Genomic DNA, 23,857 nt, shown 5'->3' on the forward strand with positions numbered 1-23,857 from the left:
TATAAATTTTACTTTATTCTGCGGGTCGATACGATTACGGCGATACCATATGTATATAGTTTTTTTTACGTTTTGCAGCGTTAGCACAATAAAATCACATCTTTATAAAATAATTTATTTTCTGTGTCACCATATTCTGAGAGCCGTAACTTTTTTATTTTTCAGTCAAAAAAGCGGTGTAAGGGCTTGTTTATTGCGGGATGGGTTGTAGTTTTTATTGGTACTATTTTCGGGTACATGAGACTTTTTGATCATTTTTATTCTATATTTTGGGAGGGGTGGTGACCCAAAAATTGTGATTCTGACATTCTTTTTAGTTTATTTTTTTTGTGGCGTTCACCGTGCGGTAAAAATAACATTATTGTTTTATAGATTGGGTCGTTACGAACGCGGTGATACCAAATATGTGTACTGTTTTTTACAGTTTCATTTTTTTCCTATAATAAGAGACTTATTATAGAAAAAAAATAATCTTTTATTTTTACACTTTCGTAAAACATTTTTCTTAACTTTTTTTTTTCTTTACTTTTTACACTTTCTTTGTTTACCTGCAGCTCTGATCGCTGCTAGAATACATTACACTACCTAGGTAGTGTAATGTATTCCAACTGTCAGTGTGACGTCACAGTCACTCTGACAGTTAGTCTACGAGGACCAACCAGAGGCTGATCCTCATAGGCTTGCATACATGGCAGAGCCGGGGGCCGTTGTCTGGCCCCCGGGTGCCATCACAAGCATCAGCAGCCCCCACAATTGCATGGGGGCTGCTGATGTGCTACAAACCCTGTACTTGCGGAGATCGCAATCGAGCCCCGCGTGTAACGGGTTAAATGCCGAAATCAGCGGCAATGAGCCGCTGATCGGCAACTAGTGGAGTGTCAGCTGTTAGGGACAGCTGACCTCCCGGTTCTCGATGCACACTGTCGCCGACACTGTCACAGACACTGTCATGGACAGTGTGCATCGCAAACGGCAGTGACGTCCTGTCACTCTGACAGGAAGTCTATCAGGAGGCTGATCCTGATAGGCTTCCGTACATGGCAGACACGGAGGCCATTACTTGGCCTCCGATCGCCATGCTAGCCATCTGCAAACCTCACGATTTCATCGTGAGGTCTGCCGATGAGCTAAAAACCCCTGAATGTGGTGATTGCAATCGATCACCGCAATCAAGGGGTTAATTGGCGAAATCAGCGGAAATAAGCCGCTGATCGGCATACAGTGGAGTGTCAGCTGTCAGGGACAGCTGGCCCCCCGATGCACACTGTCGCCGACAGTGTGCACCGGGAACCATGCAGTAACTGTACGTACCTGTGCGCTAAGACACTGGCAACATGGACGTACAGTTGCGTCCTGGTGCGCCTAGGGGTTAATATAGGGCGTATTTGGAATATTGTAATTGTTTTATTTTATTATTAGAATAATTTTCAATGGCACGGTACACCGCAACCCCCCCCCCCCCCAACGCGTATATCTTTGTCCGCAAAACAGGGAGCCTGTTGTTAAAAATTTGAAGCCCACCCCTGGTTGTCAGCTAAACTAGTGCAGACATTTTTGTTTGTTTATTTGTATGTAGAAATTCTGGGAAGTTAGCCACTTCCTACTCGCCACGCCCATAAAATAAGCCACGCCCCATAACACCCACCAACCAAAGAAGCCGCACCCTAAGTGTCCCTGGTAAAAAAAAACAAATGTTGGCACATATGTAGAAACTATTTTTGGGCAGTCAGAGTTCTAATGATTGTACAGTCACGTTATTTAGGTGCCAGCTGTATGAGTTCACACATGGAGGCAATGACACTGAGCTTATTCTGATTTCCACATGTCATCTTTTTCTCCGAACAAACGATTCGCTTCACCATACTCTGAATGCAGGACGCTAACCATCCCATCGCTATGGGGACCGTCGCCGTTCTATCCAACCTGCCAGACAAAACAAACGAAGTACACGCACAATGCACGTTGACAGGCAGCCAATCAGTACGCGCTTTACATGAACCAATGGAAATGACAGAAAACCTGACACTGTGCGAGGCTGTTACATAGTTATGTCAGGAAGTACAGCGGCAGCGTGGACTCCGCGTTTTACAGCCTTCATGGGGGCAGCGTGGACTCCGCGTTTTACAGCCTGCAGAGGAGATTAGAATTCTAGCCAAATTCCGAAATATTTACTTTGTGTAAATCTTTTATTTGAAGAGACGTCGTACGTTGTCCATAAGCAATGAAGCTGCTAAGTGCTGTATTGAATGGCTTGTTGGTCCTCCTAGTAGCGTTAGGTGTCATAGACGTATTCTTCATGTATGAAAACAACAAGTGCAGCATGACATACATGTTCGATTATCCAGAGTATCAGGTAAGTAATAATTGATACCGTGGATAAAACGGTCTTCTAATTAATTTTACAATTTTATTATGACTGTTACATACATTGAATGAAAATAAGGGAGCTGGAAAGCGATAGCCGTTGTGTATATATATTTTTTTATGGAAACAAAGCGTTAATAAATCGGAAGAATGTCTGGCAGGTTAGAAATTCAGGACTAAGTTCACACCTGACAGGTTTTTGTTGGGTTTTCTTTTCAACTGTATCTTGTATTTTTGTGCAATGCAAAACACAGAAGATTTTCAATGCTGTTTTTGAAACTTCTGCATGCCCCATCTGTCCTAGATGTGCGGCATGTTTACGTCATTATACCAGGTGAGTCTCCACTTCTATCTCTTCTGTGCTTTCAAAAGAAGTTCCATCTTCCCAAACAAATTTTCTTATCCCCTTGAAGTCCAAGCCTTTTTGTTTTTTCATTTTTGTTTTTCACTCCTCGCCTTCCAAGAGCCCTAACTTTTCACACGACCGTGGAAAAAAAGGGCCAGTGCCCACATAGTGCCACAATTCCCATTGTAGATACTACCACAGCGCCCATCTACCAGCACAGTCTTCACATATAAAGTACCAATGCCCATATAGTGCCACATTGCCCATGTAGGTAGTGCCACAGTGTCCCCTGTAGATGGTGCCACTCCCCCGATATAGCATGCCCCCTGTAGATAGCACCCCGCTCCCCTGTAGATAGTGTCACTGTAGGAGGAAAATCGCTCAGGACTGGTATTCCTCATAAACGGAGCCCCCGGCGTCTCTGTCTATATATGGACAGTGACGTGAGGAGAGCAGAATCCCCCTGCCAGAGCGAGCTGGGGATTCTGCTCCAGCAGTAACCCCTTGACGTCACTGTCCATAAATGGATAGTGATGCCGGGGGCTTCTCTAGGAGCGGAATCCCCTGCCAGAGCGGGGTCTGGCTGCCAGGGATTCTGTTCCTACAGGGAGTTACAGTGGCGCTATCTACGGGGGATGGGGGTTGCTATTTTCAGGCAGGGGGGTGCTGCTCTACATGTTGGGGTTGCTATAGTCCCCGTCCAGGATCTTTCCATGCTCTGGCCGGGGATTCCATTGTTGAAAGCCCTGACTCACTGTCCTAATATGGACAGTAATGTCAAGGGCTTCCCCGGATCAGCGCTCAGAGTAGCTCTGTGTGCGGGGAGTCTTTGGCCAGGATCAGTTTTTACCTGCCGTTACAAGGATTGTTTCCTGAAAAACTGCCGGCAAAAACTGATCTATTGACTTCTATGGGAGCCGTCTGGCCGTGAAAACGACCAAAAATAGGACATGTCCTATTTTGGATGGCCGATATTCACGGGCTGTTAAAAAAAAAAAATGGCCGTGTGAATACACCCATAGAACTTCGGCCGTTAAAAAAACATCCGTCACATGGCCGTTTTTCATGGCTGTGTGAATTATTTTTCCATCAATAGAGTGGTGTGAAGGCTGGTTTTTTTTTGCGGGAGGAGTTGTAGTTTCTATTGGCACCATTTAAAGTACCATATAATGTACTGGGAAACGGAAAAAAAAATCAGAGGTGGAATTGGAAAAAACTGATTTCGCCATTTTTTGGGGAGTTTCGTTTCTGTCTTTCACCGTGCGGTAAAAATCACAAATTAACTTTATTCTGCTGGACATTACAACTACGGCGATACAAAAATGTTTAGTTTTTATTATTTTACTACTGTTCTAAAGAAAAGAACAATTTTGTTAAAAAAAAATAATAATTTGTCGCCATATTCTGAATCCATAACTTTTTAATATTTCGTTGATTGAGCGGTGAGCGGGTTTATTTTTTGCGGGATGCGCCGTAGTTTTAATTGGTGCCATTTTTTGTTACATATGACTTTTTGATCACTTTCTATAAAAAAAATCTTTAGCGCTAAGTTGACCAGAAATCTGTGATACTGGGGGGGGGGGGGGGGGTGATGATTTTTACGACGTTCATTGTGCGAGTTAAATAATGTTATATTGTAAGGCTATGTTCACACGCTTAACAAAAAACGGTTGTAAAATACGGAGCTGTTTTCAATGGAAAAATGCCTCTGATTTTCAGCCGTTTTTTATACATCAAGTGTATTTTGATGCGATTTTTATGGCCTTTTTTGGAGCTGTTTTTCTATTGAGACATTGAAAAACCGCTCCAAAAATGGCTCAAGTAGTGACATGCAATTCTTTTTTACGGGGCTTTTTTTACGCGCCATTTTTACAAATATTAAAAATGTATATTAAAATGAATATTTCAAATATTGCTGCAGCCTGGGTTCCGATCTGGATCCAAAGGGTCCAGTGGCAAATGGTAGTTTGAGGGAAAAAATAATTTTCCCTGGCACTGGCTAACTGGTAAAACCCTTCTTGAGTAGTGAGGATTTAAAACAAGCAAATGTAATATTGGATATTGATTTATTTACTACGCGTTTCGAGGCTGGCCCGGCCACTTCATCAGGTAAAATACAAATGCTACAAGAAGGGTTTTACCAGTTGGCAGCGCCAGGGAAAATCCATTTCCTCAAACTACCATTTACCACTGGACCGTTTGGATCCGGATCGGAACCCAGGCTGCAGCAATATTTTAAAACACGCTTTCAAGGATGTTGTGCTCCTAGCACAACCAACTAGGTCAGCAGAACTGATCACCTATCTGTGGCTTTTTTACTATATCATTTGATGCACTATGTGCGCTTTGTGTTTTTTCTCCTCTACTGTTTCTTGAGCCCATGACAGCACCCGTCATTTCACACCCAGTTTGCACTTATTGTAGATATTTAATAGAGGTGTGTTTAAAATATAATATAACAATTTACAAAGGAGGTGAAAATTTAGAAATATACATAATGCATTTCTTTTATAAATGCATTGTATAATAATCAGGAATTTTGTCCTCGCTTCTTGCCAACAACTTGGGGTGTTACCTCTTTTAGATGAACCCTAGTTCCTGTTTACTGTCTAATGGAGGAGGTGGTCTCTCCTGGGGTGCTCTCATGGGCTCAAGAAACAACGATTACCGGTAAGTAATCTCGTTCTAGGTATTGGTGTGGGTCCCAGAGAATTGTCCTATTGGGAATCGTGTGACTGTTGGAGTTTCTTTTGATGCCTGCTATGAGCAACTGTACATAAGTGGCACTAACTTGTGGGTTTGTTTTTTTTTTTTTCTTTTGTTTTTTTTTAAACCCCTCCCCGCCGCAGCCACTTTTGGACCAAATGTCAGAGCCTCATTTTTTAAATCTGACGTGTGTTACTATATGTGGTAATAACTTTGGAATGCTTTTACCTATCCAAGCGATTCTGAGATTGTTTTCTCGTGACCTATTGTACTTTATGTTAGTGAAAAAATTTGGTCGATATATTCAATATTTTTGTGTGAAAAACACCAAAATTTAGAGAAAATGTGCAAAAAATTAGCATGTTCTAAATTCAAATGTAACTGCTTGTAAGACAGATAGTAATACCACACAAAATAGTTACTAGCTAACATTTCCCATATGTCTACTTTATATTGGTATAGTTTTTTTGAACATTCTTTTATTTTTCTAGGACGTTACAAGGCTTATAATTTTAGCAGCAATTTCTCACATTTTCAAGAAAATTTCAAAAGCCCATTTTTTTTAGGGAACAGTTCAGTTGTGAAGTGGCTTTGAAGGCCTTGTATATTAGAAACCAACACAAATTACCCCACTTTAGAAACTGCACCCCTCAAACTATTCAAAACAGCATTCAGAAAGGTGTTTTTTTTAACCCTTTAGGCGTTTCACAGGAATTAAAGCAAAGTGGAAGAAAAATTTGCAAATGTCATTTGTTTTTTGCAGAAATTCCATTTTAATAAATTTTTCATGTAATACTGAAAGTTTTACCAGATACATACAACTGAATATTTATTGCCCTGATTCTGCAGTTTTTAGAAATATCCCGCATGTGGCCCTAGTACCCTAATGGACCGAAACAAAGGCCCCAGAATCAAAGTAGCGCCTAGTGGATTTTAGGGCCTTCCTTTTCTTAGATTATATTTCAGGCACCATGTCATTTTAAAAGAGGTCTTGTGGTGCCAAAACAAAGGAAATGCCCCAAAAAATACCCCAATTTGTAAACTACACCCCTTGAGGAATTAATTTAGGGGTGTAGTGAGCATTTTGACCCCACAGGTGTTTCATAGATTTGATTAGAATTGGGCAGTGAAAATGAAAAATTACATTATTTTCCAATAAGATGTAGCTTTAACTCAAAATTTTTTATTTTTTCAACAAATAAATGAGGCAAAGCAGCCTAACACTTGTAAAGCAACTTCTCCAGAGTACGGAAATACCTAACATGTGGTCATAAACTGCTGTTTGGGCAAGCGGCAGGACTCGGGAAGGCACGCCATTTAGCTTTTGGAGTGCTGGATTGATTTCTCTGCACCATGTCGCATTTGTAAAGGTACCAGTGCAGTGGAAACCCCCCAAAAGGGACTCCATTTGGGAAACTACACCCCATAAAGAATTTTTAAGGTGGTATAGTGCACATTTTGACCCCACAGGTGTTTCATACACTGGGCAGTAAAAAAAGAAAATATCTTTTTTTTTTTCAAAGAACATGTTGCTTTAACTCCAAATTCATCATTTTCACAAGGGGTTAAATGACAAAAAGCACCCACAGTTTGTTACGCAATTTCTGCTGAATACGGTAATACCCCATTTGTGGAGATAAACTGCTGTTTGAGCACATGGCAGGGCTCAGAAGGTAAAGAGCATCATCCAACATCTGAGGCCTACTGCGATGGCATTTACTGCCCTGTGTCATGAAAACAGAGGCTCTGGGGTGTCAAAACATTAGAAACCCAGCAAAGGGACCCCATTTAGGAATTTAAACCCCTCAAAGAATTAATCTAGCAGTATAGTGAGAAGATTTAGATTGTAATGTAACACCTTTCAAGGTATTCATCTAGGGTTATAGTGAGAATTTTTAAATTGTAAAGTGACAACCCTCTAGGTATTCATCTAGGGGTATAATAAGAATTACTTTAATTTTAGTAACTAAGGAGGACAACCTGGAAAACCCGCAATGGAGGAAGAGGGAATGGCAGGTCCCACTACCAACCTGCCCACCATTCCATAAAATCCAGGCCAAAAAATAAATGCTGAGACAACCAATCTCATCTTGATTTATTCCTCTCACCCAGATTTGCAACCTAGGGGAGAAAGACACTCCCTCAGGTTCTTGGTGTGCTGAGAATGTTTAGTTTTGTTTTAGGTGGTTTTTTAAAAATTTTAAATGATCAAATTTTGAATGGGGCTGGTCAGTAAAAAAATTTATAATTTGTCATGGCCAATAGGGGAGACAGAATAGGTGAATGAAGAATAAATAAATTTAAAAATCCAAGGAGGTATGATATATTTTGAAACATGTTTCATGCACAGGCTGGGATTTGTGGGACATGTTATATAGAATATCAGGGGACCAATAGTCTCTCATACTGGGCTTTTTTACGAGACCAAAGCTTAAAAATAAGCCCAAAAACTTCCGCAATTCCTCTGCGTTTGTGGTGGTCCAATTTTGGCCTCTCCCATAAAAAGAGTCAGGGTTCTGGGCGATAAACTGTTCCGTATAGATGTTGGTCTGCTGGACCATTAAATCTAAAAAGGCGTCTGAAAAAAAACCTTAAAAAAAAATCAATGGGGCTGAAGCCCGTAGTGTCAATTTGAATGCCTGAGGGGGCTGTAAATTCAGGTACCTGGGGAGTATAATTGTCCGCAGCGTTCCATGTCATCTCAGGCAGAGCAGGACCAACGACTCCTCTGCGCTGACGGGGGGGGGGGGTGCAGACTCACTGGATGCAGATGAAGATGAAAGTACGAACTGTGCTTTACCTTCACTTGCGCTGTCCGTATCGGAACACATCATTTGATATGCTTCCTCTCCTGTGAAGACTCTTTTGGCCTTTATTAAATAATTTAGTTCAGCTAGTAACTGACAAATTTTTTTTGTAACTTATTTTTTTAACAAAAAACGCTACCCTCAACTGGGGAATGAGAACAGACCAGCGACCTTGCTGTATTGAATGAGTAAGGGTACCCTACCTACCGGGGGAAAAACAAAATGAGAGGGGCATTTCTACCTAACAGGGTAGAAAGGCATACCTAAGTATGCCCTAACAACAGGAAATATGGTAGGACAGCCCTGGAGTCCTTCAATGGACCCGGGGCTGTCTGCCCATATATGGTATGTCCCTCAATCGCGTTACAGGAATTCCCTGTAATGCGATCCAAGGGGCATCCCCCCTTCTCATTTCCTCTTGGATGCTGCAGTCCGCTGTGATCGCAGCATTCACGAGAATAACGGCGGAGATTAGAGGTTTCTCTGATCTCCACCAGCGGGGCTGCGGCTGTGTAATACAGCCATTGCCCCGCTCCTGACATGAAGTGCGTGCGCGGTCAGCATTAGGAGATGCGGCCGGTGCTGCACTAATGAGCGGCGGTTCAGGCACTGAAGACAGAACAAGGGGGTGTTTTGTAGTGCACCCGCCATGTTCTGTTTTCAGTGCCGCCGCTCATTAGTGCAGCGCCGGCCGCATTGCATCATCCTGAGCCTGCGCACTTGTTATCAGGACTCCGGAGCGTGACAATGACTGTATCACACAGCCGCAGCCCCGCTCTCATACATTCATCTATTACTATACTTAGCTGTGCGGCCGCACAGCTAAATATCAAAATAAATGAAATAACGGAAACTAACTCTGGATGCAGAGTATCGAAACAGTATCTAAGTTTCGATGCATCGTTCATCCCTACTGTGAATCGGTGTCGGCGATTCACAGTGTGAGCGAGTAAGTGAAATGAAGGGGAAGCAGCTCTTGTACGAGTGCTGCGGCCCCTTCAAACCAGCTGATTGGCCAGCTCCCGGGAGTCGGATCTCGACCCATCAGCTATTGATGGCCTATCCTGAGGACAGGCCATCAGTTTTTAGGGACTGGACAACCCCTTTAAAGGGGTTGTCCGAGATACCAACATTTTTTCAAAAACTGTGTCATACATTACCCCTTATACAGACAACCTAAATAAAGCATTATTTTAAAAAAAAATTCTACTTAGCACATTTCTTCTTTGAATTTAGCACAGCTTGTTTACATGCAGGTCTGGTTTGTTGATCTTCCCTTGTGATGAAACTTTTTTCCCGTGCACGCTCATTGCAGGCTGCAATGAGCGTGCACGTACCTTCCAAGAGTTCACGTGAGCTGTCCTTGCTCCTCCCCGCTGACCTCCTTCACTGGACTTGTCTCCTTGCTGACATTCTTGAAGGATGGTGACCGTTCTCCCCCCATTATGTTTTTCACATTTATGTTTTCTTTCTCTTTTCAGGTCTATAAACCTCTTAGTGTCTACCCTCACCCTCGTCCACCCTCTTCTATCTCATGTCTCTCTCCACTAAGGCCATGTTCACACAGAGTTTTTTTGCCGGAGGAATATCTGCCTCAAAATTCCGTCTTGAAGTTTGCGGCAGATTTACCTCTCCCTGCACGTTGATTTTTCCCGGAGTTTTTTGTGCGCTGTTTGCGGCTTTGTTTGTGGCGTTTATCGTAGCCTTTTTTGCGTCGTTTTTCGCGTCTTTTTTTGCGTCGTTTGCGGTTTTTTTTCTGCGTTTTTCGTTGCGTTTTTCCTGTCGTTTTTCGTGGCGTTCTTTTGCCTCTTTTTTCGCGGCTTTATTTGCGATGTTTTTCGCGGCGTTTATCGTAGCCTTTTTGGCGTTGTTTTTGCGGCTTTTTTTGCTGCGTTTTTCGCGTCGTTTTCCGTCATGTTTTTCGCCCACGGCAATTGAGCGCCACGGGCATAAAACAACGGAAATACGCTTTCTCTGCCTTCCATTGAAGTCAATGGGAGGTCAGAGGCGTAAACGCCCGAAGATGGAGCATGTCGCTTCTTTTTCCCACGAGGCAGTTTTACTGCTCGTGGGAAAAAGACGCCGACGCCTCCCATTGAAATCAATGGTACGCATTTTCGGGCCGTTTTTTACAAGTTTTGCTACGCTGTTTCCGCTTAAAAAAAAAACAGGCGGAAACATCCCCGTAATTTCAGCCGTTATGGACGCCCTCGTGTGAACATACCCTAACAATGTAGGCTTAGATACAGGACCCCAGAAGATCTTATCCACTTCAGGACCGGGCTATTTTGCACCTTCAGGACCAGACACCGTTTAGCCATTTTTAGCACGTGTTCGTTAAATGGCTTTTATTTGTTGGGCTAACGACGTGATTTTTGCGACGTTTTTTCCGTAGACAATGCAGGTTTCATTTTTTATCGTTTTTATACGCACCTTTTTTGCCATTTTAGAATTTTCTTTCATAAAGTTTGAAAATAATAGTAAAAAAAAAAGCTTTTTTACGTTTCAGCTATTTTTTTTTTTGGTAATAACATAGTTTTACCCTAAAATAGACCTTTTATTTGTGATCGTCATTGTCTACCGTAAATTTTTATATATTACATGTCTGTATTAGGGTAATTGGGTCAGCGCTATGGTTACAACAATGATTGGCGGGGGGAACGGTATTTTTTTGGGGTAGGTATTTCATGTGTATTTATTATTTTTTTTTTTTACTATGGTCTGTCCCTCAAAGGTCAGAAAAGACCTTTGGGGAACTTTATATATTTTTTTTCTTTCTTTTACACCATGTTTTTCCACTGAAACTGGAGCTGCACAGCAGCCCCAGTTACAGGGGAAATCAGCCCTCTCATAGTGACGATTGTCACTAATAGGGCTGTGCTGGGTCTAGTAAGACCCAGCAGCAGTCTGTCAGTAACGGCACCCGGCGATCATGTGACCAGTCACATGATCACCGGGAGGAATAGAGACAGCGACGCGGGGCTGCTGTCTCTATTCCTATACACAGCGTTCATTGAGCGCTGTGTAAAAAGACATCGGAGAAGACAGAAGCAGCTAAAGCTGCTTCTGTCTTCTCCTCAGGGTCCCCGGCAGTCACTGACAGCCGGAGACCCGACATTCAGCTGCCCGATCGCGCGGGCAGCAAGTTAAAACCCGAGCCGTAGAAAGTCTATGGCTCGGGTTTTAAGGACCCGTCCCTGACCGCTGGCCGTAAAAATACAGCCAGCGGTCGGGAACCAGTTGTTAAACAGTGTACGGTGTCCCGCGGGCCGCAGATAACAGCCTCAAGGGCTGCATGCGACCTGTGTGCTGCATCGTGAAGTATGATCCCCTATCAAAGCCTACTATGTGTAGGCTTTGATAGGGGAAGAACTAAAAGTACAGAGGTCACTGTACCTTTCTAGTCCGCGGGTGCCGTCCCTCTTCACTTTTTTCACTGTGAACACGCATAGGCGCGCTCACAGTGAAAAGATGCATAGGCTGGGCGGGCGGGCACGCGCAGAAACGTCACGTCTCTAGTGACGTGTCGTTTCCCATCCGAGGTCTCGCTGGGGCGAGACCATGTGATCGGGATACGACACGACAGTGGAGGAGGAAGAAAACGTGACGTCAGAAGACATGTGATCGGCAGAAAAGAGCTGCCAGAACGGAGAACAGAAGCAAGATTGCACAGGTAAGTATATTAGGGAATACTTAATGTGTGCATTGTGTGTTTAAATTTAAAATAAAAATATATCTCGGACAACCCCTTTAAGCCTACGATGTAGCAGTCTTAGAGGGCAAATGAGACAGGATCACAGATTGTGTGATGCTGTCTGCTGGGCCCTGTATCTAAGCCAATCACATGGTAGGCTTAGATACATGGCCCATGTGTGATCCTGTCTGATGCGCCCTGTATTTAAGCCTACCACACGGTAGGTTTAGATCAGGGGTCTCAAGCACGCAGCCCGCGGAGCAGAGCGCTGGTGTCGGCTCTGCTCCTGGACTCTGTGGAATTCCCTGATATCGCTGTCCACATATGAACAGCGATGTCTGGGGCTTCCCCAGAGCCGGAGTCCCGAGCAGAGCGCTGGTGTCGGCTCTGCTCCGGGACTCTGTGGAGAATTCCCTGACATCGCTGTCCACATATGAACAGCGATGTCTGGGGCTTCCCCAGAGCCGGAGTCCCGAGCAGAGCGCTGGTGTCGGCTCTGCTCCGGGACTCTGTGGAATTCCCTGACATCGCTGTTCACATATGAACAGCGATGTCTGGGGCTTCCCCAGAGCCGGAGTCCCGGGCAGAGCGCTAGTACAGGCTCTGCTCCGGGACTCTGTGGAATTCCCTGACATCGCTGCCCATATAGGGACAGTGTGTCAGGGTCTTCCCCAGAGCGGAGTCCCGGGCAGAGCGCTATTATCGGCTCTGCTCCGGGACTCTGGGGAAGCCTCTGACATCGCTGTCCATACATCGACAATTATGTCAGGGGCTTCCCCAGAGCAGGAGTCCCAGTGATGTCAGGAGCACAGCTGGAGTCCCAGGAAGAGCCTACTAGCGCTCTGCCTGGGACTCCAGCTCTGGGGTTGCCCCTGACATCTCTGTCCATATATGGACAGTGATGTCAGGAGCAGAGCTGGAATCCCAGGCAGAGTGCCAGAAGCGGCTCTGCTCCGGGACTCAAGCCCTGGGCAAGCCCCTGACATCACTGTGGCAGCCTCTACAGAGGGCACTGTGGCAGCCTCTACAGAGGGCACTGTGGCAGCCTCTACAGAGGGCACTGTGGCAGCCTCTACAGAGGGCACTGTGGCAGCCTCTACAGAGGGCACTGTGGCAGCCTCTACAGAGGGCACTGTGGCAGCCTCTACAGAGGGCACTGTGGCAGCCTCTACAGAGGGCACTGTGGCAGCCTCTACAGAGGGCACTGTGGCAGCCTCTACAGAGGGCACTGTGGCAGCCTCTACAGAGGGCACTGTGGCAGCCTCTACAGAGGGCACTGTGGCAGCCTCTACCTATCCTGGGTCCAAGCCTATCATGTGTGATACTGTCTTCTGAACCACTGTATCTAATCCTATCATGTGTGATACTGTCTGCTGGGCTACTGTATCCAATCCTATCATGTGTGATACTGTCTGCTGGGCCAACTGTATCTAATCCTATCATGTGTGATACTGTCTGCTGGGCCTTATATCTAATCCCATCATGTGTGATACTGTCTGCTGAGCCACTGTATCCAATCCTATCATGTGTGATACTGACTGCTGAGCCACTGTATCTAATCCTATCATGTGTGATACTGTCTGCTGGGCCAACTGTATCTAATCCTATCATGTGTGATACTGTCTGCTGGGCCTTATATCTAATCCCATCATGTGTGATACTGTCTGCTGAGCCACTTTATCTAATCCTATCCATAGTTTATAGGGTCTGTGCTATAGATATGCTGTCTCCTATATGCTGCAATAGCAGATAGGGGTTGCAAAATCTGGTGACAGAGCCTCTTTAAGGGTATGTTCACACGTACACGGCCGTTACAGCTGAAATCACGGAGCTGTTTTCAGGAGAAAACAGCTCCGCAATTTCAGACGTAATGGCATGTGCAGGCGGCTTTCGCTTTGTCAATTACGGAGTCCATGGAAAACGGCTCCATTTACGTCTGGAGAAGTGACAGGCACTTCTTTGACCGTCGGCACAGAACATCGTAAGACCCATTCAAATGAATGGGCAGATGTTTGCCGACGCTTTTGAGCCGCATTTTCGGACGTAATTCGGGGCTAAAACGCCCGAATTACGTCCAGAAATAGTGTGCGTGAACCCAGCCTAACAGCGGCTGCAGTCCGCTTTTTGAAGAATTCAATTATCAGCCCACATTGAATTTAAAATAAGAACAGCCCCCCCTCCCCCGACATGTTTCACCACCGTAGTGGCGTCTTCAGGGGAAATGGGGCTTAAGGCGGCTCGATCTCCTACTTATAATCATCCTTCTGACGTCACTCTGGCTGGTTTCAACAAGGCACCAATCGGATTGGTCCTCGTTCGACGAGCCCACTAAGAATAACGATGGATGTATATGATCTCCAATCAGGAGTGCTGATTTTCGGCCAATCAGGAATTGCTGGTACTGGTAAACAATTGCAAAAACTGGCAAGTATCAATTGAAAGCCACTGCGCTTGTCAGTGGACTTAGTTATTGAGGAGAGTGAAAATGCTTCAACTCGATGCAATGCCAGCTCTTAGGTTTTGTATGAACTATCTGTTATAATACACGCAAGTTGACAATATTAGATAATTTATAAATATATGATGATAAATTATGCATATAGAAAAAAGCTATATATTTAATTTTCGCCGGGATGAGCCCCTTTTCCACTGAAGACGAAACTACGGTGGTGAAACATGTCGGGGGGTGGGGGGGCTGTTCTTATTTTAAATTCAATGTGGCCTGATAATTAACCCCTTAAGGACACAGCCTGTTTTCACCTTATGGACCAGGCCATTTTTGTCAGCACTGATGTGTCACTTTGTGGTAATAACTTTGGAATGCTTTCACCTATCCAAGCGATTCTGAGATTTTCTCGTGACACATTGGACTTTAAGTTAATGGTAAAATTTGGTCGATACAGTCAGTGTTTATTTGTGAAAAACACCAAAATTTAGAGAACATTTGCATTTTTCTAAATTTAAATCGCCCCATTTTAAAAACTGCATCCCTCAAAGTATTAACACATTTTAGAAAGTTTATTAACTCTGTATTAATCAATTTTTTTTCTATTACACAGAAGATTTTACCAGAGAAACGCTACTCCAATATTTGTTACCCAGTTTCTGCAGTTTTTAGAAATATCTCACATGTGGCCCTAGAGTGGTAATGGACTGAAACACAGGCCTCAGAAGAAAAGGAGCACTTAGTGGATTTTGAGGCTTCCGTTTTATTAAATATATTTTAGGCACCATGTCCGGTTTGAAGAGGTCTTGTGGTGCCGAAACAGTGGAAACCCCTCCACAAGTGACCCCATTTTGGAAGCTACGCCCCTCAGGGAATTTATCTAGGGGTATAGTTAGCATTTTGACCTCACAGGTTTTTTACAGAAATTATTGAAAGTAGGCCGTGAAATTTGAAAGTCCACATTTTTTTTCATTTCCACAAGAACTAAAGGAGAAACAGCACCCCAACATTTGTAGAGCAGTTTCTAATGAGTAAAACAATACCCCATATCTGGTCATAAACAGCTGTTTGGACACATGACAGGGCTCAGTAGGGAAAGAGCGCCATTTGACTTTTGGAGCTCAAATTTACAGTGTGATCTCGCGAGATTACGCTTGCTCTGCTGTAAGTACCACAGAAACGTTAACGAAGTGTCGGGATTGTGAATAGACATTCCGTCCTGGCTGGAAGGAATGCCTATTCACTGTCTAAACACTTCAGTAACGTTAATGTGTCAGTATAAGACAGCACATACTGATCTAGCAGGATCCCTATGCGCTGACAAAACGAATAAAGAGATGTGCATGACGCTGATTGGTCTAAAGTAGGAACACGCTCAGCTGGGCATTAAGAAAGTAATTAGCATAAAGCTAAAATCGCTAATAACATGGTAAAAATAGATCGTTTTTCGAAAAATAAAAAGCACTGCTGTCACCTACATTATAGCGCCGATCTCCTTATCTAGGAGATAGGGCACTTCTAATGTGGTGACAGAGCCTCTTTAAAGTCCGAAATGAGAGTAGGGAAGTGAAATAATAAAGGGAACCAATTTTAAGTATCCTGCTCCCAACCATTAAGATCAGGGGAATAGGAACTAAGATAACGGAGTGGTAACTGGGTCAACTGTATACATTCTGATGTAGGTGTAGACACTGTAAGATATTTCCAGGCAGTGAGTGATGCTGTAGTTGAAGGGATACACTTATGTATTATGTTGTGCCCGGGTTTAAGTGACGAGAGAGATGAGAGGAAACCCAGCGCCCACTCTTTCAATTTCCACCCATCGAAGGTTATTATGGTCTATCCACCATTGCTTTAAATGAGTGAGAATTGTGGAATAATAATATTTTTTGGACATCGGGAACTCCCATACCCCCGGATGCCCAAGGTCTTATTGTACATTTTCATCCCATACCTCAGCTGATGTCCTGGGTCGCCTTTGCGGGTGTTCCTCATCACCGGATGATGATGAAGAGGAGGACGACAAGATGTATGGGGCTAATCCCTCTTCTTCCTCGCTGGAGGATTTGGTGTCAGAGGCCAGGATGGCATATGCCTCCTCTGCTGAATAGACCCCTTAGGATGATTGGGACATTTTTATTAGGAGGGTGTGTAGTACTTGAAGAAGTGTAACACTGACTTTATTTTTACCTCGGAGGTAGTGTGTGTTGTGCTTTAATACATGTATTTCAAAATTGCTGAATAAAAAAAAAAAAAAGAGAAGAAAGAAAGAAAATAAAAGTTTAGTAAATTTTTTATACTGCATTGTTTTTTCTAAACAAACTTCAGTAACAAAAAATTATGGCAATTTAAAACTGTAAAGCATTTCCTGACTACCTGACACGAACTAAAATTTAGTGATGTTGAATCTGCTAAAAAATATATATAGTATAAAAACGACTGCAGTAAATTTAGGCTAAAACTATAAAGCTGTGCTATGTAAAATTTAGAGAAGAACTTCAGTAAAAAAAAACAATGTCCGTCACTAACTGACGCTTAATCTGTAACGCTATATATTAGTGATGAAAAAACTAGTATAAAAATTATACTGCAGTAAATTTAGGCTAAAACTATAAAGCTACAGTAACCACTGACACTAAATGTAACACTATATTTTCGAAAAAACTGTAGTATAAGAAATATTCTACAGTAAATTGACACTAACTTCTGAAAAATTGTATAGCTAAAACGACCTAAAATGCTATGTATTGTTTTTTTTATTATAAAACAGACACTAACCTATATGTTCGCATCCTAACGCCCTACCTATGCAGGTACCAGCTACCCCTAAGCTACCGCAATGTCCTACCTATGCAGGTACTAGCTACACCGAACTATATTTAATTTAACTTTTTTTTTTTTACAGTTTTATATACTGTATAATAAAAAGGCCCAAAAAAACTGCGTCAACAAATTACCATTATAGACTCAGCACTCAGTGGCCGCAGGGTGCAGTAAAAATAGGCCAAAAAATGAGCACAGATGGTGGTCACTGATCAGTGCTTGAGGGCTGCAGGGCTAACACACACGGTGCTGGCAGAAAAATGGAAAAAAAAAACCTGCGTCAACAAATTACCACTGAGGCTGATTATGGACTCCACACTCGGTAACTGTAGGGCGCACACAAGAAAATGGTGCAGTAGAAACAGGCCCAAAATAAAAAGACTGCGCCAAAAAATGAGCACAAATGTTGATCGGTGATGTTGGTCACTGATCAGCACTCAGTGGCCGCAGGGGGCACACACGGAGATGGTGCATAACTGACAAAGAAAAAGTCATGTGCCAAAAATTGCTGGTCACTGATCAGTGGCCGCAGGACGTACATGGAGGGGGGGTTGGGGGCGGCACAGTGATAGGTTAAGGCTGCGATTGACCAGTCTGAACTGACCAACAAATCGCAGTGATCGCTGATGCAGGGGTGGGCGCGCCACCCCCCTGGGCCACGTGTAAAGATGGCCTGCTGTCAGGGACAGCAGCCATCTTTACTCTGTCACCGTGTCTTTAGACCCCCACATACCCATATATTGGATTGCGTTAAGTACAGTGGCATAGCTATAGGGGACGCAGCGGTCGCAGTTTCAACCGAGCTCCTAAGCCAGGGGGGCCCACAGGCCCCCCCTTACCACACTGTCCACTCTGTAGACCCGCCGATTAAACATCCGCCGAGGGGGTCTAACAGCGGAGGTTTGCAGGGCTGATCGTCGGCAGGCTCTCCTGTCTCACAGAAAGTGCCGACGGGACGACTACGACGAAGTCAGTGACGCTTGCCCAGGTCACGGCCAGGTGAACATCACTGACTCCTCCATCTCTTTCTGGCAGTCAGGCGAGCCCATGCAAGTTCACAAAAGTACTGGGGGGGAATAAAAGACTACACGATTTCTGCCAGCTGGGGCCCTGTATCTAAGCCTAGCCCATGAGTGGCTTAGATACAGGGCCTATGTGTGATACTCTCTACTGAGCCACTGTATTTAATCCCATCGTGTGATACTGTCGTCTGGGCCTTATATCTAATCCTATCATGTGTGATACTGTCTGCTGAGCCGCTGTATCTAATCCTATCCAAAGCTATAGGGTTGTAGTGCTATAAATATGCTGTCTCCTATATACACACACGCACACTTATTTTTTTTGGGGGGGTATATGTATTGGGGCTTTTTTCCTTGACGTTTCAAGACCTTCGTGACGCCACTGGGTGCTAGTGCTGAATGGTTGGGTCACTTAGGAGACCCAGAGATACAGCTGAAAGTTGCGGCCGTAGGCCACGAGATGTTTGAAGGGGGGGGGGGGCAAGAAGAATCTTTGCATTAGGGGCCCATGAGCCTTTATCTACGCCCCTGGTTAAGTACCTAACGACAACAACGTACCCATACGTTGGATGTCGTTAAGGGTTTAACCCCTTCCCGTCATTTGACGTATCCATACGCCAAAGTCGGATAGGGGAAGTATGGAACGGGCTCATGGAGTGACCCTGCTCCATACGATGCCGGTGTCGGCTGTATGTTACAGCCGACACTTGAGTAACGAGCGGCGTAGCGCTCGAGCGCGATTCCACTCGTTAAATGCCGCGGTCAATAGCGCAGCATTTAAACGTTATAAAGAGGGGGGCGACCCCCTCTAACAGCTCATCGTGCCCCCGCAACGCAATCACGGGGGGGGGCGATGGTTGCTATGGCTGACTGGGGGCCATAATAAAGCCCCCCAGGTCCGCCATCTTTGTGCACCTATTAAGCCCTGTAAAAATCAACAAATAAATAAACATAATTGGTATCACCGCGTCCGTAAAAGTCTGAACTATTACAATATATCACCCGCACGGTGAACGCCGTAAAAAAAAAAAAAGGTAAACGCCAGAATCTGTATTTTTTTGGTCACCTTATCTCCTATAAAAAGTGATAAAAACATCGCATGTACACCAAAATGGTATTATTAAAAACTACAGCTTATCCCGCAAAAAATAAGTCCTCATATCACTTAATCGACGGAAAAATAAAAAGTTATGGCTCTCGGAATTTGGCAAAAACAAAACACATTTTCTTTTTTACACTTAGGTTTTCACTTGTAAAAGTAGTAAAATATAGAAAAAACTATATATATTTGGTATCGCCGTAATAGTATTGACCCACAGAATAAAGTTAACATGTTGTTTTAATTGCACAGTGAATTCCGTAAAAACGACGCGCAAAAAAACATGGAGGAATCAGTTTTTTTGTTTTTTTTTCATTTTCTACCACACAAATAAGTTTTAGTTTTTTTTCCCCGTTTCCGAGTAAATTATATGGCAAAATAAATGGTGCTACGAAAAACTACAACTCGTCCCGCTGCTGAAGAGATTGTCTGAGCTATCTAAGGCCCCATTCACATGAGTGTATGAGTGTATCAGATTCACGTGTGTGAAAAACGCACGTAAGTCTGGTCCGTGTGTGTTGAGTTATGCATCAGTGTGCTTTGCGAGTGGCATGCGTTATTCACGCACTCTCAAAGCACATCTATTTTTTATTTTTTTTAAACGAATTGTAATGCGCAAATCACGCATCACACACGGATGTGCATCCGTGTGCAGTGTGTGGTTTTCACGCACCCATAGACTTCAATTGGTGAAAACGAACAAATATAGGGCATGCAGTGAGATTCTCGCAGCGTGAAAACTCACGCTCTGTGAACGGCCCCATTGAAATCAATGCACACTCGTGTGAATGGAGCCTTAGGCCCCATGCCCACTTCAGTCTTTTTCTTCAGGGTGCTTGCTGTTTTTCTGACGGCTAGCACCCTGACCCATTCATTTCAATGGGGCCATTCACACTTCAGTTTTTTTGACGGTCCCGTTGCTCCGTTCCGATCAAATGTAGAGCATGTCCTACTTTGGTCCGAGATTTCGGGACCGTGAGGCCCATGCAAGTCAATGGGGCCGTCAAAAAAACTGAAGGCACACAGAAGGCATCCATGTGTGACGGAGCCGTTCCCTAGCAACGGCCGGGCGGGCAGAAGTACATTACTGATGTATTACACTAATCGACAGCCACTTGTCTCTATCAATCACTGATAGAGAAAAGAGGCTGCTGATTAAAAATAAAAAGCAGTTCATACGTACCCGGTCGTTGTCTTGGTGACGAGTCCCTCTTCTTCCTCCAGTCCAACCTTCCTGTATGACGCGGCAGCCTGTGATTGGCTTCAGAGGCTGCTGCAGCATGTGATTGGCTGCAGAGGCGGTCACGTGGGATGAAACTTCATCGCTGGAGGCCGGACAGGAGGAAAGTAAGTATGAACTTATTTATTTTTTTAAATTCATTAAAATTGTATTTGCTGAGCATGGTACTGTCCAGGGTGCTGAGTTACCGCCGATCAGTGCAGCCCATTAACTCTTTCAACACCCTGGACAGTACCATGCTCGGCGCTCGAAAATGGAAACGGGGAGTTCACATGGCCGCTAAACCGGGCACACAGATCCGTCAAAAACGGCTGTGAAAACGGTGTTGGAAATGTGCACGAGGCCTTAGGGAGCAGGAGTTTAGTGATATGATTAGCTGCCGAGTTCTAAAACGCCCCTGACTCACACCGAGTGTCTCTACCATGGGCAACCTTTTTTGTGTGGTAGTCCGATAAAATTAAAGATGAAGTACTTGCAAAAAAGAAAGTCATATAACACAAACTGTTGCTATGTATGTGATATAAATCAATGAATTAAACTTACATTCCAGTGTGAGCCTTGTCCCTGGCTTTCTTTGCAAAGATGATCCATCTGTGGTGAATACGAGGTGACTTTGGGCACTGCATTCCCTATATTGGTTAGTTTTCACGCAAGCCTTACAGTGACCTGCTACATGTGGGACTGAGGATGGAGTTCATGTGTGAGAAGATCTGCTCACACAGATACTCAATGGAGAGATCAGCTACTAAACACCAGCTTGTGGGGGGCTGCTCACAGGAGAGATCGGCTACTAAACACCAGCCTGTGGGGGGCTGCTCACAGGAGAGAGCAGCTACTAAACACCAGCTTGTGGTAAGGGGGAATGGTTGCACAGAATAACTGAGGGGGGGGGGGGGTGGTTGCTAAACACAAGCTTGGGGGCTGACAAAAAGCTGCTCAGAAAATGTTTATATTTTCAGTGATTTATAGCATGCCATAACTTTTTTTTATTTTCTAGGTAAACCTGTAATGGCGGCGGCGACGACAAGCAGAACAGGGGGGTTGTCGCCGCTGAATAGGACGTTGAGCGGTGCTGCATTGTGTATTTGCCAAGCACACAACACAGTGCCGCCCAGTGTTCAGCGCCGAGAAACACAACCAGCAAGGCAGAGCGGCGGTTCATTCGATAAGCAAGCTGAAGCGCATCTCTGCCCCTGTGTCTCCCCGCTCTCTCCCTGTGTACAGCGCCGTTGCATACAATGGCCCTGGACACGGGGAGAGCGTGCCAGAGATCAAGGCCCCACATGCCAGCTGTGGCACGGGTGCCTTAAGTTGCTGACCCCTGGTCTGTACTATCTGAGTTCTGTGTGCAGCGAGTCCAGTGTATTTCTATGAAATGCCAGAGCACTGTTTCCTGCTTGTAAGGACTAACATGGAAAAACCTATCACTAGCAGATGAGCTGGAGACAAACTGAGATGCATCACAAAGTAATATGCTGAGACTCTGCAGTGTGAGAATAGAAATTCAATGTCCCTTCGTGTCACTTTATGTGGTAATAACTTTGGAATGCTTTTACCTATCCAAGCGATTCTGAGATTTTCTCGTGACAAATTGTACTTTAAGTTAGTGGTAAAATTTGGTCTACCTTCAGTATTGTGAAAAACGCCAAAATTGAGCGAAAAATTCCAAAAACTATAATTTTTCTAAATTTAAATGTACCTGCTTGTAAAAAAGATAGTAATACCATTCAGAATAGTTGCTAATTAACATTTTCCATATGTCTAATTTATGTTTGCATCGTTGTTTTGAACATCCTTTTATTTTTCTAGGACGTTACAAGGCTTAGAACTTTAGCAGAGATTTCTCACATTTTCAAGTCCATTTCAAAAGCCTGTTTTTACAGGGACCAGTTCAGTTGTGAAGTGGCTTTGAGGGGCCTATACAATACAAACCCCTGTAAGTCACTACATTTTAAAAACGGCACACCTCAAATTATTCAAAACAGCATTTAAAAAGTTTCTTAACCCTTTAGGCGTTTCACAAAAATTAAATTAATGTAGAGGAGAAATCGACACTTTTTTTTTATTTTATTTTTTTCAAAAATTCATATTTAATCAATTTTTTCCTGTGACACAGAGGGTTTTACCGAGCGCTCAATATTTATTGCCCAGATTCTGCAGTTTTTAGAAATATCCCACATGTGTCCCTAGTGTGGTAATAGACTGAAGCAGTCTAACCCTTTACACATTTCACAGGAATTAAAGAGGCTCTGTCACCAGATTTTGCAACCCCTATCTGCTATTGCAGCAGATCGGCGCTGCAATGGAGATAAGAGTAAAGTTTTTATTTTTTAAAAACGAGCATTTTTGGCCAAGTTATGACCATTTTTATATCTATGTAAATGAGGCTTGCAAAAGTACAACTGGGCGTGTTTAAAGTAAAAGTCCAACTGGGCGTGTACTGTGTTCGTTACATCGGGGTTTGTTTACTTCTTTTACTAGCTGGGCGTTCTGACGAGAAGTATCATCCACTTCTCTTCACAACGCCCAGCTTCTGGCAGTGCAGACACAGCGTGTTCTCGAGAGATCACGCTGTGACGTTACTTCCTGCCCCAGGTCCTGCATCGTGTCGGCCACATCGGCACCAGAGGCTACAGTTGATTCTGCAGTAGCATCGGCGTTTGCAGGTAAGTCGATGTAGCTACTTACCTGCAAACGCTGATGCTGCTGCAGAATCAACTGTAGCCTCTGGTGCCGATGTGGCCGACACGATGCAGGACCTGGGGCAGGAAGTGAGTGACGTCACAGCGTTATCTCTCGAGAACACGCTGTGTCTCTGCACTGCCAGAAGCTGGGTGTTGTGAAGAGAAGTGGATGATGCTGATTCGTCAGCATCATACACTCGCATTCCTAACGCCCAGCTAGTAAAAGAAGTAAACACGCCCAGATGTAACACATAATACACGCCCAGTTGGACTTTTGCAAGCCTCATTTGCATAAATACAAAAATGGTCATAACTTGGCCAAAAATGCTCGTTTTTTAAAAATAAAAAAGTTACTGTAATCTACATTGCAGCGCCTATCTGCTGCAATAGCAGATAGGGGTTGCAAAATCTGGTGACAGAGCCTCTTTAAAGCAAAGTAGAGGTGAAATTTACAAATTTCATATTTTTTTGCAGAAATAAATTTTTAATACAATTTTTTTTATAACACAGAAGGTTTTACCAGAGAAATGCAACTCAATATTTGTTGCCCAGTTTCTGCAGTTTTAGGAAATATCCCACATGTGGCTGTAGCGTGCTAATGGACTGAAGCACCGGCCTCAGAAGCA

General features: G+C 44.0%; 1 protein-coding gene across 4 annotated transcripts in view; it reads left to right on the forward strand.

Moving 5' to 3' along the window:
* The first annotated feature begins 2,047 nt into the window (after positions 1-2,047).
* PGAP1 (post-GPI attachment to proteins inositol deacylase 1) overlaps positions 2,048-23,857 on the forward strand; it is a 734,955-nt gene continuing 713,145 nt past the window's right edge. For all 4 annotated transcript variants that reach the window (XM_075830035.1, XM_075830037.1, XM_075830034.1 and 1 more), the window contains exon 1: positions 2,048-2,353. In XM_075830035.1, the coding sequence (XP_075686150.1) occupies positions 2,222-2,353 (132 nt within the window). In that variant the 5' untranslated portion in view covers positions 2,048-2,221. The remainder of the gene's footprint in view (positions 2,354-23,857) is intronic.

This window comes from Rhinoderma darwinii, chromosome 6 (assembly GCF_050947455.1).
Source record: "Rhinoderma darwinii isolate aRhiDar2 chromosome 6, aRhiDar2.hap1, whole genome shotgun sequence".
NCBI classification, from domain to species: Eukaryota; Metazoa; Chordata; class Amphibia; order Anura; family Rhinodermatidae; genus Rhinoderma; species Rhinoderma darwinii.